The sequence below is a fragment of the Sinohyriopsis cumingii genome, chromosome 2 (genome assembly GCF_028554795.1).
Source record: "Sinohyriopsis cumingii isolate HCF-2022 chromosome 2, ASM2855479v2, whole genome shotgun sequence".
NCBI classification, from domain to species: Eukaryota; Metazoa; Mollusca; class Bivalvia; order Unionida; family Unionidae; genus Sinohyriopsis; species Sinohyriopsis cumingii.
In genome coordinates, this window is record NC_142962.1 from 161,399,758 (window position 1) to 161,415,015 (window position 15,258).

Sequence of the window (15,258 nt, forward strand, 5' to 3'; positions counted from 1 at the left end):
TGGCAGAACCACTGAGCAACAAAAGAATAAAAAGACAAACTTTTGTATCATGCAGATGTATGACCAAATGATGTACATGCTCTCTATGTGCAAAAATTAAATGACATTAAACATAAGAGACTGCCTGATCTGTGTAAACTCAAAGCAAGATGGGTAAAATTTGTCCTGTTTGTGTTTGGTTCTTCGTATGTATATTTTGATCATGATAGTATTTTCTGCAGACCTTTTGGCACTTAGTTCCAAGCCATCATTTGGTATTTGTATTGCAAAATGGATATCTAAAAAAGTCTATTATTTAGTACAATACATTTTTAAGCAGTATCATTAACTGATGATGAAATTGATGAAAAAATACTTGATGTCATTCTGATATATGGATTCTTTACTCCACTGTTCATCCTGATTCTTTTTTTTACCATCTCCTTTAGTCTTACTGGTACCAGTGCTTTTAATAAAATTGTAACTTCTATTTTCTTGCAATCTAAATATTTGTAATGATGTGTTATTGTCAAATGGTAAAATGTGCTTAGTGTTGTAAAATCTAAAACTATTAATTAGCAAGGGACTAAAGTAAAAAGTGGACAGAAATTATTGCCATATTACAGTGTTGTTAGAATCAACAAAATAGTTGTACAAGATGTATTTTGCACAAAGTTGTAGAACTAGCACTTGTATTGTCACCACATATTCTACTTAAATAATAATATCATTATTTCTGTATATTCCTATCAGTATTTTCCCAGTGGTAGTAATTTTCTGATCTGATGTTGTTCATTTCTTGCTCAATTTTTACACATCAAGAATTCTCACCTTATCATTAAAAAACAATGTAATCTGCACCAGATTGAGTTGTTTGAGAAGAAATTAATTTTTTAAACCCAAAAATCACTGAAGTACGAGTTCTTGCATTACAGTCTAACATTAAATAACATTTGAAGTAGCCACGATAGTAGTTTAGGATGCAACTGTACCAATTTCACCTTTGGTATATCCAAATCTTGAATGTGATGGAGGAACATAGCTCCAAAATAAACACATCAATTTTAGAACCTGTTCATTGACTGTGAATTAAGTATCCGAGTCCAACTGAATTGCTAGAAATTTTTTAATTCTTTTGACAACATCATAATTAGCTGTCAAATATGGAGTAAGCCTATGGTCTTTATGCCATCCCAACCAAGACCCCACCATAACCACGTGACCATGCCCAATGACATCACAGTAATAATCGCTATACAACTAGAGATGACATCTCTTTGAGAATTTTGATTTCAGAAGAGCCGTAACAGAGTGGAACAGTAAGAAAGAGTGACAGATATTTAAGTGTTAGGGAGATATTTAACAATGGCTATTCCCACCGCCACCACTTCCTCATTGGAGATTACACACACACAAAACTTAGAGTACATCCTGAAATCCTGGCAGCATCACTTCAGAGGAGATAACTTGACTATTCGATTTTATTGGTCTCTGGTTATTCCATGGTATTTCTGTTACTTGAACATTATCTTACAGTGTGTCCATTCAGCATGGTAGAAAAAGGCTTACAACCATTGAGAGTTGTTCAAGGACTCACATTACTACAGATGTGAAAGAATGAGAACCATACTATAAATCAGTGAAGATAAAATAGAGTATATATGGGTTTGACTGTCCCTGATTGGTTGATAATATAAGTAAGATTTTAGTAAAAACAATCTTTTGAGAGCTTGTCCTACTTGTAACTGAAAAAAGTGAGGGACATTGTTTAATTAACATAATTTCCATCCCTTTACAGACCCGAGTTTGGACGACTCATTACTGAAATCAGCAGCTGACTCTTTGGTGCAGTATTGAAAGCAAACATTTCAAATTTGTATAGATCCAGAAAATGGTGCGGCTGTTATGTTTTTTTTTCTTCACAAAAGCTGTCATCTTAGATGTGTCTATATTGATATAAATTTGATCATGAGCACTCAAAATTTTAAGTTACTGAATTTTAATATCATGGTGTTTGCACAGGTTTACAGTGGGAACTGAATTAGTACAGAGAGTCCTGAACTCTTGAGTTTTGTGCAGAAATATGGAATCCAAGCAGAATACATCCAGAAATGTAGAGGTTTTCAATCTTGGATTTAGTCTCCCCATTGTGTTTCACACTGATATGCATATTCACAGAACATTTGTATAGTAGTAGGAAAAGTAAGTGAGAAATTTAGATACATATCAGAAACAAGACAAGCAGTATGTGGGCTGAGAAGATCATAAGAACAGGCTGGAATGGAGAAGTATAATAAAAGCAATAATGAGTAGAAGTGTGCCTTTTTTAAATGTGTGCAACATTGTTTTCTTAGCTTCAGTAAGAAATTTCATCAAAAGGAAGACAATAAAGGGTGTACAGTTAACTAAACCAATACGAATTTAGCTACTTAACAGCTGTATCAAATCGATTTTAACCTTCTGGTCTGTTTCTTTCCATTCTGGTGATATGTCCACTGAATCAGTATGGTTGAAAAAAATATTTGGCAAATTTAAAAATTTAAAAATCGTTTGGCAGATTATGATTATACCCTACTTTTGCCTGAGAGATGTGAATAATTTTATTTATTGGTTTGTTGATTGTGGTTGTTGCTCAATTCAAAGGCATCATTGAAAAACATTGATGCATTCTCATACTTTGTTACAGATATTTATTACAGATGCATATCTCCAGATATTGGTGAATATAGCTTGAATAAGTTATAACAGTTCTAGCTGGAACAATGAACATTGTTAAGAGAAAATTTAAGTGAGCTAAAATGTAAACTTTTTGGCACTGTGTGATGCAGGATTGCTCAAGACTTTTCCATCTCATATTCTCACTGTGAAAAATCCATTTGCACCAACTGATTATGACTTTTTGGTAACTGTCAGAAAGGCATAATTGACGATATTCTAAGGTCTACAAAAATTACTTGAGTCAAAAGTTATAAAGTCTTACAGCTGTGGCAAAAATGATTGACTAGTACCTTTGCTGCTGTTGCCACAGTTGATTAGTTGGTTGATTTAGTGTCGTTTGATTTGGGGTTTTTTGGTGATTTTTTTTAACAATATATTAGGTGGAGGAAGAACCCCGAAAGACCACCAACCTAAATTGGTTGATCTGTGACACAAACTCACTCTGTGAGATGTTTAAGTGATGTAAAAGCAAGCACCTTAGTACACTTGGGCACATGGAGCCTCTGTTGATTTGATGTTTATCTCCAACAGCTGAAGTTATTTAGACATGAGATCTTGGGGTTTCATTAGATCATTATGGCCTTTACACCATTTTCAGATGAAGAGAATCTATATATGGCAGCCAGTTTTACTGCTGAAGAAAATCCAAGTCCTTTTGAGACACCAAACACCACTTATGTAGAACCACTTTAGAAAACACAGAGTTTAGTAAGGATACAAATTCATGATTTCTGTATTAGAATAGAAATATCTATTATAAAATCTGTATTCATGGATGTTAAATTAGTAGGTATTAAGGGACTGATCAATGACATCTACAAATAAGCCGCCATGAAAATTTGTGATTTCATAGTATCAGAGACATACTTGGCTGACAGATAAACAAACAAAAGGACAAAAGACTGATTATAATGAATGAATACAAATAAAAATATGCAGTAGATTATATGATCTATAAGAATTCAGTAGATTATCTCCAGCCAGCTGTCATTTAAATCGCTTCTGTCCCCAACCCAATATCAAAATCGCTTCTACCGCCCACTAACCCATAGCCAGAAATTATGTTAAAAAAATATACTTCTGTAGGGGGCAGTGTTTCTCATTTAAAACACATCTGACGGTGGATCATAATTTTTTTAAATTGCTTCTGTTGTGGGTTGGTTGAATTTGAAAGTGCCTTTCCCCGTGGGGGGTATATGTTTTACTGGAACAGCCCTAATGAGAATTCTTTTGAAATGGCTTCATTGTTGCAGTCTAGTATATGTCATCTTTTTTGGGGAGTCAGTACATAATGCAGGGGATGAATGAGGTCTTTGCCCTTGTCTTTTATAAGTGCTCATTCTTGTTCAGGTTCAGTTGTCATTGTACAAGGTTTGTGTTTTTGTTTGATCTTTTTATGTTTCCATTGATAAAACCCAAATACCAAGCTGTCAACTTTTCAGTGCAGTTCAACCTGTTAACATCCTTTGTTTTTCAAGTTTATCTCTTTATATTGTCAGTGAAATAAACATTTTTGTTTTCTCTTGAAATCATTGTTTTTTTTTTCTGGTTGGGTTAATTCTGTTCTGTTGATTTAATTTATTGGTACATACATATTCCATATTTACCCCAAAGGCCTGATCAAAGCCACTAATTCATAGACAGGATGAGTGTTATCAATGCTAATTATATATTATATATTTATAAGCAAAACTGACTGTCATTGAAAAAGGTTCATGTTGTTTACTGATTCTTTTATGTTACCATTATTAAAACCAACAATAAGTCATCATCTCTTCACTGTGGTGCAGACACTGACACCCTTTATTTATTGAGTTACTCTCTTTACATTGTTGATGTAAGCATTTCATTTATGTCTTTAGATGAATGTATTTTGTTTCTGGATGGGATAATTCTGTCTGTTGATTTCATTCATTGGTAAATATTTATTCTGTCTTTATCTAGTTCAGACACAGGATGAGGAAGTGTTATAGCTAACTCTGCAGTCCTTTTGCTTCATTTTGAAGTGAGTCTGAGATTTATGGCCATGTCAAGTTGACTTATGACAGGATAAATAAATTTTACCTTAGTTAATTTTGCAATTTATATGCTAATCTACATGTATGTTCAGATACTGTATAATTGTTGATTGTTTTATTATAGATGTAAATCTTCATTCCTATATAGAATTTTTTTTGAGATGAAATGATTACAATATTTTGACAAGAACTATGAATAATGAATAAAATGCATATACAGCAGTTGTGTCTAATTTCCCTTCTTAAACCTGTTTACATTTTGACCTTGATAGACCTGTTTTGTTTGCAGAAGGGGAGGTCTCACAAGAAAGGTTTTACTGTATAGCATTTGCATGAATACAAAAGACAGCTTTAGAGGGAAAGTCCATCAAGATTTTTGCTTTCTATACAGAAAATGTAAATAATTTTTTGGAACAACTTCAGCTTTTAGAAATGTTTTAGTTCAAACATTTGAAACCTATTGAACCCACAATGCTTCAAACTGGGGTAGAGTGTGTGAACAGTATGAAAACGTCAGTGCCAACCATTACGCTTTTGGCGTAATCATTATGCTTTTTTCACCAAATTACGCTTTCCGCTAGACGGTATATGGATTATGCTTTTTTGCTAAATTAAAAAATAAAATAAAAATGAAGCAATAAAAGGTTGCTTTGTCATTTTTATTATCATCTCTTTAATTCCACGTATATAAATTTGAGAATGTTCTTAAAAAGGTGAATGCTGCATAAGAATAGCATAAGAGTAATTTCCTATTTGCTATTTATAGCAACTGTATTTGACACATTTGCAAGAAACAGATGGGTTTCTTCAAAAGTGAACTCTGCCTAGCAGACTGATTTTATAAGAGCCACTTATTTTGTGAACCAGTCTATATTTTTTAAAAAATTGGTGCCAGATGTTAAGTAAACACTTTACAGTGTGAGTTGTGGATGTTATATGATGGAAAATGTTAGATGGCTCTTTTCAAACTTCAAAACATGTCAAATCAGAAAAAGTGACAGATCAAAACTGCCTTATAAACATTAAAAGAAGAATATGAGTGTAATGTAATACAGCACTCTGAGCACCTGACCATGATCATTGCAGAATTCCAGTTCATGACCATTCAGTGAAAGTTACATATGTAAACTAGTTGAAGTGCTGAATATAAATAATGTTTCAGTATATTTTGTGTTGGTATTCTGATTCTAATCCATATTGATTTTGTGACAAGAATTTTGATCAGCTGCATAACCAAGTTAGTTGTAAAAATTTGTCTTTTTCATACATGCTGTAATTCTGGCATGTAATGTATAGATTACACTTTTTACACTCAAATTATGCTTTTCTGCCATTATAATAGCAATAATTATGCTTACACCTTCCCGGGGATTTGGCATGTATGTGAATGGTTCATTACGTGGAATAGTCATTATTTGTTGGCCATTGTATTGAACACTTTAAGTTAAGAATGTTGTTCATGTGTATAATCATATGTGGAAAATCATGCTTTTTTGCCAACGAGAACTTAAGCTATAATTTCTAATCCAAGTGAAGGTTTAATGAATGTTCTGTGGTCACTGGTACTGTCACATTAAAACTAATCATGCTGTATTTATGGAACTGTCACATGAAAACATAGAAATCCTGCTTTATCTGGGTCCAAAAGAGAGTATCAGTTTCTACTTTATCTTTGCCATCAGAACTTCTGACTAGTAAGTAAATATTTTTTTTTTACCAATGAAGTGCTTTAGTCATGAGTTTGGTCTGCATAGTACATGTAAATGCTGTAAACACAACCTGACTTTGTGATGTCATGTCAGTCTCTTATGGTGGCTGACAGTGACAGTGATAATGGGGTAATTTCAAACAATTTATTTCTTACAAATGTCTAACAGTATGAGCACAAATGAAAATGATCAATACATCTTGAAGAAAACAGTGCAGATACCATAGAAATTTGAATGATAACCAAAAATGAAATTTGAATACATTTATTTCATGAATGGATTGAAAAAAGATTATTTTCAAGCTGTTTTTTTGTTTATGGATCGGTTTCTCTACACTGACAGCCAATTATTCACCCATTAAAAGCAGTGTCCTTGTTCCTGTTAAGGCATACATAAAAACCAACCATCACCAGTGATTGTATCTTTAAAAAAAATTCAGATAAAATAAGAAATAAAATTTCCTAATGAATAATCTACATCTGTCTTTTTAATATTTTCATTTATCATAAATTCAGTGCTGTCTTTTGCATTTTATGTATGTGCTATTTCATCAAAGTGTACTTTTGATAGGGCAGGGTACAAAGCAGTGGGTTTTTACAATTGCAGTCTTAAAATGGAAACTGACTAACAAGGTACAAAGCAGTGGTTTTTTACAATTGAAATCTTAAAATGGAAACTGACTCCCAAGGTACAAAGCAGTGGGTTTTTACAATTGCAGTCTTAAAATGGAAACTGACTTCCATTAATATATTTGTATTTTATTCTAGATAAGAGAAAACAAAACAATGTTGGAAATTGATAAACACAAATTTTGAATGGGTGTTTCAAGACCGTAATTAAAAATTGACCATGTGAAGTGAAAATGTGAATGGAATGCAAACAGAATGTAAATGAAATGCAGATGAAATTTGTATTTGGTAAAATTACCTGTTTCAGGGTTTATGGCTATAATCCATTCATTTATCTGTGATTAGAAATAAAATTTGTCCCATTGTACAGAATCTGTAAAATAACTTATTTTCAAGTGTATCATTTTCTTTAAACTTCACAGAAGATTGTATTTTTCCCAGTAGTGAAATTGATGGAGTGAGCATTACGTCCTATTCTATTCATAGGTCTATCTTCTTTCTTTTGGTCGTGAATTGGGTTGTTCAAAGTAACAACAAACATCTGATTGGTACAGCTCAAATAAAAGTGAATTTAAAACATTAGCAATTATGATGTGAAGGAAGAAATGGTATTACATAATGATTATGTCAGGCAGGCATACTATATAATAGTCATATCAGGCAAGCAATACCACATAATGATCATATCAGGCAGGGTAACTGTGGCACTACATAATGATCATGTCAGGCATGGGGTACTACATAATTATCATATCAGGCAGGGTAACTGTGGTACTACATAATGATCATGTCAGGCATGGGGTACTACATAATGATCATGTCAGGCAAGGTAACTGTGGCACTACATAATGATCATGTCAGGCATGGGATACTACATAATTATCATATCAGGCAGGGTAACTGTAGTACTACATAATGATCATGTAAGGCATGGGGTACTACATAATGATCATGTCAGGCAAGGTAACTGTGGCACTACATAATGATCATGTCAGGCATGGGGTACTACATAATTATCATATCAGGCAGAGTAACTGTAGTACTACATAATGATCATGTAAGGCATGGGGTACTATATAATGATCATGTAAGGCATGGGGTACTACATAATGATCATGTCAGGCATGGGGTACTACATAATGATCATGTCAGGCTCAGTAACTGGTATTACATAATGGTCTTATCAGGCATGGGATACCAGATAATGATCTTGTCAGGCATGGGATACTACATGTACATAATGATAATAACAGGTAGGGTAAGTGTGGTACTACATAATGATCATGTCAGGCATGGGGTACTACATAATAATCATGTCAGGCAGGGTAACTGTGGCACTACATAATAATCATGTCAGGCATGGGGTGCTTCATAATAATCAAGTCAGGCATGGGGTGCTTCATAATAATCATGTCAGGGATGGGGTACTACATAATAATCATGTCAGGCATGGGGTACTTCATAATAATCATGTCAGGCATGGGGTACTACATAATGATCATATCAGGCAGGGTAACTGTGGCACTACATAATAATCATGTCAGGCATGGGGTACTACATAATAATCATGTCAGGCATAGGGTACTTCATAATAATCATGTCAGGCAGGTGATACTACATAATGATCATATCAGGCAGGGTAAGTGTGGTACTACATAATGATCATGTCAGGCATGGGGTACTACATAATAATCATGTCAGGCATGCATTACTACATGATTATCATGTCAGGCATGGGGTACTACATAATAATCTTGTCAGGCATGGGGTACTTCATAATAATCATGTCAGGCAGGTGATACTACATAATGATCATGTCAGGCAGGGTAAGTGTGGTACTACATAATGATCATGTCAGGCATGGGGTACTACATAATAAACATGTCAGGCAGGTGATACTATGTAATCATATCAGGCAGGGTAACTGTAATACTACATAATGATCATGTCAGGCAGGGTAACTCTGGTAATTGTACAAAGAAATTGATATGTGACCTACAAGGTCATTGGAATTTTCTTGATAAAGAAAAGGATCTTTGTTGATTAATGGGTTACAACATTATTACAATTCTAAAGTTGCTGGAATGGGATGATGTCAGTCAGACCTTTGACAGAATCTTTCATCATCAGAATTCATTGAAATGATTGCCTTGGTTTAACTTTGTATGTACAATAAAGGATAAAAGAAGTTACTTGCATTGAATTTTTTCATTTCTATCTGTAACAGGTTTTATGGTTTTGCATTCATGTTATGTGTAGAGAGGTCCAATCACAGATAGTCTGGATAGTATCCAGCAGGTGACCACATCATTTCTAGCACTAGATCAGGCCCGGACTCCACTATCTCAACATTATTTGGTACCAGAATCAAGTATAGTGATTAGTTTATTTAGTATACCATGGTCCAGATTAAAGACACAGCAATTGATACTTGGTTACTTCAGGCAATGGTTGTAATTAGGATGCCAAGCATGTTATGCATGTATCTCATTGGGCAACTGCCTCACTCTACTCAGTACCAGACTCGTTGCAGTATAGTGAACCAGCAGTGGACACTAATAATTTCTGGCTTCATCACATCCTGGAACAAGCTATGCTGACATACTATTCCTAGATGTTTGATTTGAGTCCTTAAGTGCTGAACCTGCATACCTCTCAAACACGCTATCAGAAGAAAATGGTTCTCAGAACAAGTGGTGGACAAAATTGCTGAGGCCAAAAGACCCAACACTGAAAGTATAAGGGGGCAGTTTTATTCCAGTACTATAAATACTTTTGCTCTGCAGTTTAAGTACCACATATTGATAATTTTCTCCTTTGGACTTACTGAGAAGTTAGCAACCATTGCTGTCAGGTCCAGTTCCACAAATTTAGAGGCATTTTGACATGGAAGGGAGGATATGGACCAGAACAAAGATTTCTTTGCTGTCTTGTAAACTTATTCTTGTCTCATCTGAAAGCTTTGGCCCGTCGTATGTAATGGGATCATCTAATGTATATACTCTTGACATGATTGAATAAACAACCTCTCCTGCCATTGTGTAGAGCCTGCTTGACTCACTTCAGGTACAAAATCAGCTTCCTGCATCCTTCTTAAGTATTTAATTGATGGGATTTGGTACCAGCCTGACGAAGCTAGGAGAGACAATTCAGCAAACTTTCACCTTTGCATGTGGATGTCATTTTAGCATTTTCTGTTGTTAAGTTTTGAAGGATTATTAAGAAACTGATTTTACTCCAAATATTGATTTCCACAGAATGATTGTAATTGTTTTTTTGATCTTTAATTTCCTGGTTTGCAGCAGTTGCAAAATCCGTCATTGGTGTCACATCAATAATTGTGAAGTCACAATATTACATAATTAGTCTTAAAGTCTTGCATTATAAATATCTGCCAGAGTGAGTAATAACACCTACATCCTCTTGATTTTAGGGGCCCTGTTTCCCCAGTGGTTAGCATGCTGAACTCATGATCAAAATGGTGCAGGTTAGAATCCTAGCATCAGATTATCCCAGGTTGGTTACCATGGTTACCATGGTTTGCCCCTTGGCAAGGCATCTTACTGTGTTTGCCTTTGTAATAAATAAGCTACTTGTTTTACTGTGCCTTAGAACACCAAACCCAACAATCCTTTAGCAATGAAATGAAATAATTTAAGTCTCTGCTGTTATGAGATGTATGTACTTGCTTTGTTCGCTATTGAATAATACATGGCACCACTCAGTGGAAGCTGTATGTTTTAACTATTCTTCAGTTTGTTTCATTATATGTTTGAACAATTGTACCAGATTATCAGTTTTTATTGATGTATATGCTTATGTTTTCAGCTGTGATTTTATGGGAACTCAAGAAGAGTTGGATGAGCACCTGAAGACGTGTAAGTTTGAGGGCATGAAGGAATTCCTGCATCGTACAGATGAGAAAATTGCAGACATCCAGTTCTCACTCAACCAAAAAGATCAGGAGATAGGATTCCTTCGTTCTATGCTAGGAAAGCTCTCAGAACGTCTGGAAACCCTAGAGAAATCAGTAGAAATCAAACTAGGTCATTACCTTTATTTTCAGTACATTCAAATTAGGTCATCCACTTGTTATTTCTCAATACAAGTCAAACTAGGTTATTAACTTGTTATTTCTCAGTACACATCAAACTAGGTCATTAACTTTTTTCTTCTCAGAAATCAGAATACATTTACAGATTCTACCATATAGCAGATACATTTAGAAATGGAGTAATTTTAGTGATTTAATGTTCTCAGAATGAGATCTCGAAAAGTAAATCCCATTAATGGTCTCAGAATGAGATCTCAAAAGGTAAATACCATTAAATGGTCGCAGAATGAGATCTCAAAAAGTAAATCCTATCAAAATTTAACACCATATATATTATAACCTCTCCAGATCTGCATTGGCTTATGTATGTCTCGTCAAAATGTAAGGCATCCCATTTTTTTAAATCACTAAGTTTGATGTTTCCAAAAAGTACCTGCTATTTTTGTTAAAAATAATTTGCCAGTTTATTAAGCTAAATATATTCAGGATTCTTTCTTGCTATAACATGAGTCATCATCATCATCATCAGTCTCATGATCCAGTGTGGTCGTCGAGGCACTGTGCTGCTGGACATCTGACCAGTTCCCTCCACTTGTCTCGATCATGTGCCAATGCCTGTGTCTCCGCAAAACTTTTCCTGGTCCATTCTGTGATGTTGTCAGTCCACTTTTTTCTCTGTCTACCTCTCCTTCTGCCACCCTGGACGCTGCCCTGCAGGACTGTTGTGGATAGACTGTTGGCTCTAGTGACATGGCCATACCATTTCAGCTTTCTCTTTTTGACATCGGTGAGGAGGTCCTCATATTGGCCTACTTCACACCTGATGGTGCTATGCACTTCTTCATTTGTGATGTGGTCCATGTAAGAGATGCCAAGGATGGTTCTGTAGCATCTCATTTCAAGTGACTGGATTCTTCGTTGTAATTCTGCTGTCAGGGTCCATGCCTCACATGAGTACAAAAAGACTGAGATGACTAGAGCTCGCAGTAGTCTGATTTTAGTTTTCAGACAGATATTCTTGTCTCTCCAGATGGGTCTTAGCTTTGACATAGCTGCCATTGTTTGTGCTGCTCTTGACAAAATTTCTGCTCTTGATCCCTCTTCAGTGATTATGGAACCAAGGTATTTGAACTGGCTCACTGTTTCCATTTCATGTCCTCTGACTTTAATCTTGGCTGAGATTTGTTTGCCACTATTTGTCATCAGCTTTGTCTTCTCAGCGCTTATCTCCATGTCAAATCTGGAAGATGTTTCATCCAGGTTCTTCACTAAGGTGGCTAGCTCGTCTTCACTGCCTGCCAGCGCATCAATGCTGTCTGCAAAGCGGAGGTTGGTGATGTTACACCCTCCAATGCTGACTGTCCCACAGTGGTTTTCCAGCGCTTCGCTCATGATGTGCTCTAAGTAGATGTTGAAAAGCATGGGTGACAGGAGACAGCCTTGACGCACTCCCACTGTTGTCTGGAACCAGTCCCCCACAGAACCTCGGGCAATTACTGCACTGGTAGCCTTGGCGTACAGCTGCTTGATGGTACTGGTTAACTTTTGACCCATGTTATACTTCTTCATTGTGGCCCACAATGCCTCATGCCACACTCTGTCAAAGGCCTTTTTGAAATCTATGAACACATGATAGATGTCTTGTTGGTGTTGCGAGTACTTTTCGCACACAACCTTGAGATTGAATATTTGTTCTGTTGTGCTTCTTCCACTCCGGAACCCGGCCTGTTCTTTCAGCGATTATTTCTTCTGCTTGTGGTTTCAGTCAGTTCAAGATGATTTTCAGCATTACCTTACTAGCATGGCTGATCAAACTGATAGTTTTGTAATTTTGGCACAGCTGGAGATTGCCTTTTTTGGGAAGTGTTATAATCAGTGACTGGGTCCATTGTGTTGGCCATTCACCTGTCTGCCAGATCTTGTTGCAGATTTTTGTTAGTATCTCTTTCACTGATTCTCCCCCATTCTTGATTAGTTCAGCTGGGATGTTGTCTACTCCAGCTGCCTTCCCATTCTTCAGTGCTCTTATTGCTGACTCCACCTCTTCTTTGAGAATGGGGAAGTCAACATCATTTGAGGAGTTTGGAACTTCAAGCACCTCGGGGTCTCCTGTGGACTGATGGTTGTAGAGTTCTTTGCAATACTCAGTCCATCTTTCTGCAATGTCACTCGCTTCTGTGAGGCATTTTCCATTTTTGTCTTGAATGGTACTGACTCTTGGTTGTTTCTGTCTGGTGAGGTCTTTCACAATTTGGAATGCCTTTTTGCTGTTATTCTTTATCAGACTTCTCCATTTCTGTGCACTTTTGTCCAATCCAATTTTCTTTTGCTCTGCTCAAGTTTTTTCTGATATTCTTGTTTATTTCTCGGTACTCCATTGCCCCTGTTGTGTGTCTGGTGTTTTTGAGTTCTCTTCGGGCATCACACAATGTCAGAATCTCTTCTGTAACCCAGGGTTTTTTCTTTGGGCGATGGAGGCCAATGATGTCCTTGACAGCTGCTGCCATGACTGTGTTGAAGGTGTCTGTCATTTCATTGACATCACCATCCATCACAAGGAGCGGAGCAAATTTTCCACCAATTGTGGCTTGGAATGACTTGCAGATGTTAGGGTCCTTCAGTTGTTCAAGGTTGAATTTGAGCCTGATGTTCTTTGGCTTGTTAATTTTCTTCATCCTCACTCGGAAGTTCATAATCACAAGGTTGTGATCACTCCCAACATCAGCACCTGGGAATGTCCTTGTTTTTGCTCTATTGATGCCAGATTGGTAACGGTTTTGAACCAGTATTGTAGTTGATCTGGTTGTGATGGGTTCCATTTGGTGAGTGCCATGTCCAGCATCGTGAAGCTTTATGTTGTCCCAGGGTGTTGGCTAGTACCAAGTTATTGTAGCTTACGAACTCGAGCAGCCGTATCCCTCTTTCATTGGTAAGCTCATTGCAAGAAGGTCCACAATGTACTTCCCAGTCTTTTAGAGCATCTTTGCCAGCTTTGGCATTCCAGTCTCCTTGGACGATGAGATGTCTTTTTCACTGACCATGTTTAGAATACCCTGTAGTTTGTTGTAAAACTCCTCTATTTCTTCATCATCATGATCGGTAGTTGGAGCATAGACTTGGATAATTGTGATGTTAAAGGGAGATGCTTTCAGATGAATGGAAATGATTCTGCTAGATATGGGGCAGCATTCAAGCACAGATTCCTTGATGGCTTTGTTTACAAGGAAGCCTACTCCATTTATGGACTTGTCACACTCTCCACTATAGTATAATATATGCCTATCTTCGGTTTGGTGTTCTCCTAGGGATTTCGATCTAACTTCACAGTCCCAGAATGTGCCATGTGTAGTGTTCTAATGTTCCAGCAGGCGATTGCAATGTTGCCTCTTGCTCTGATTTTATGCATAGTACCAGTAGCACACTTGTCACCTCTGTCCTTTTCTGTGTCTCACTATTGGCACCAAATTTGTACTGTATCCTAATGCAATAATATCCTGAATTATTTATTTGATCAGGTCTTCCGTTATTAAATTCAGAAATTATGGCCCTTTTTAAAGGACCAGTTTTTTCGAAAGTAATAGAATTTAGGAAAGGAAAAGAAATGACAGAAAAATGTGAATTTTTTATGCCATACCTTTTTAGACTCAGGGCAGTCACAGTACATTTTCTGGCTCCAACTTAACTATTAATTCAGTCTGCATCTTTTCTGTGGTAAGTTTGAAAAATTATAAAAATTTCAGATTGACAAATTTGATGGTTAAAAACAAATAAAGATTAATGTTATCATTTTTTTAATAACCAGATTTATTTTCAGTGTGTTTTGTTCTTTATTCATATATTAATGTCATACCAAGTTTCATTGTTTCTTTTGTGAAGATGTAGTATCTCAGTACAGATGGCAATATCTCTTTGCTTGAGATAAACCTCATCTCTAGCTGTCCTGTCCAGTGTTGTTATGATGTTGGTTATTCCTTGTCCATTACAGAATTATTGGAGCACAATCAAAACAAGATAATGAATGAAATCATAGACAACAGGCGAGAATATGCTGTAATAGCTGTAAGTATGAAACGTGAGAATATGCTGTAATGGCTGTATGAAACATGAGAATATGCTGTAATGGCTGTATGAAACATGAGAATATGCTCTGA

At 36.0% G+C, this 15,258-nt stretch overlaps 1 protein-coding gene across 3 annotated transcripts in view; it reads left to right on the forward strand.

Annotated features, from left to right (window-relative positions):
* The window catches only part of LOC149806222 (E3 ubiquitin-protein ligase TRAF7-like), a 176,259-nt gene that overhangs the window by 81,250 nt on the left and 79,751 nt on the right, over positions 1-15,258 (forward strand). For all 3 annotated transcript variants that reach the window (XR_016419876.1, XM_089951173.1, XM_089951174.1), the window contains 2 exons: positions 10,882-11,099; positions 15,093-15,166. Coding sequence is in view for 2 of the 3 variants with exons in the window: in XM_089951173.1 (XP_089807299.1) it covers positions 10,882-11,099; positions 15,093-15,166 (292 nt within the window). In the remaining variant the exon portion in view is untranslated. The remainder of the gene's footprint in view (positions 1-10,881; positions 11,100-15,092; positions 15,167-15,258) is intronic.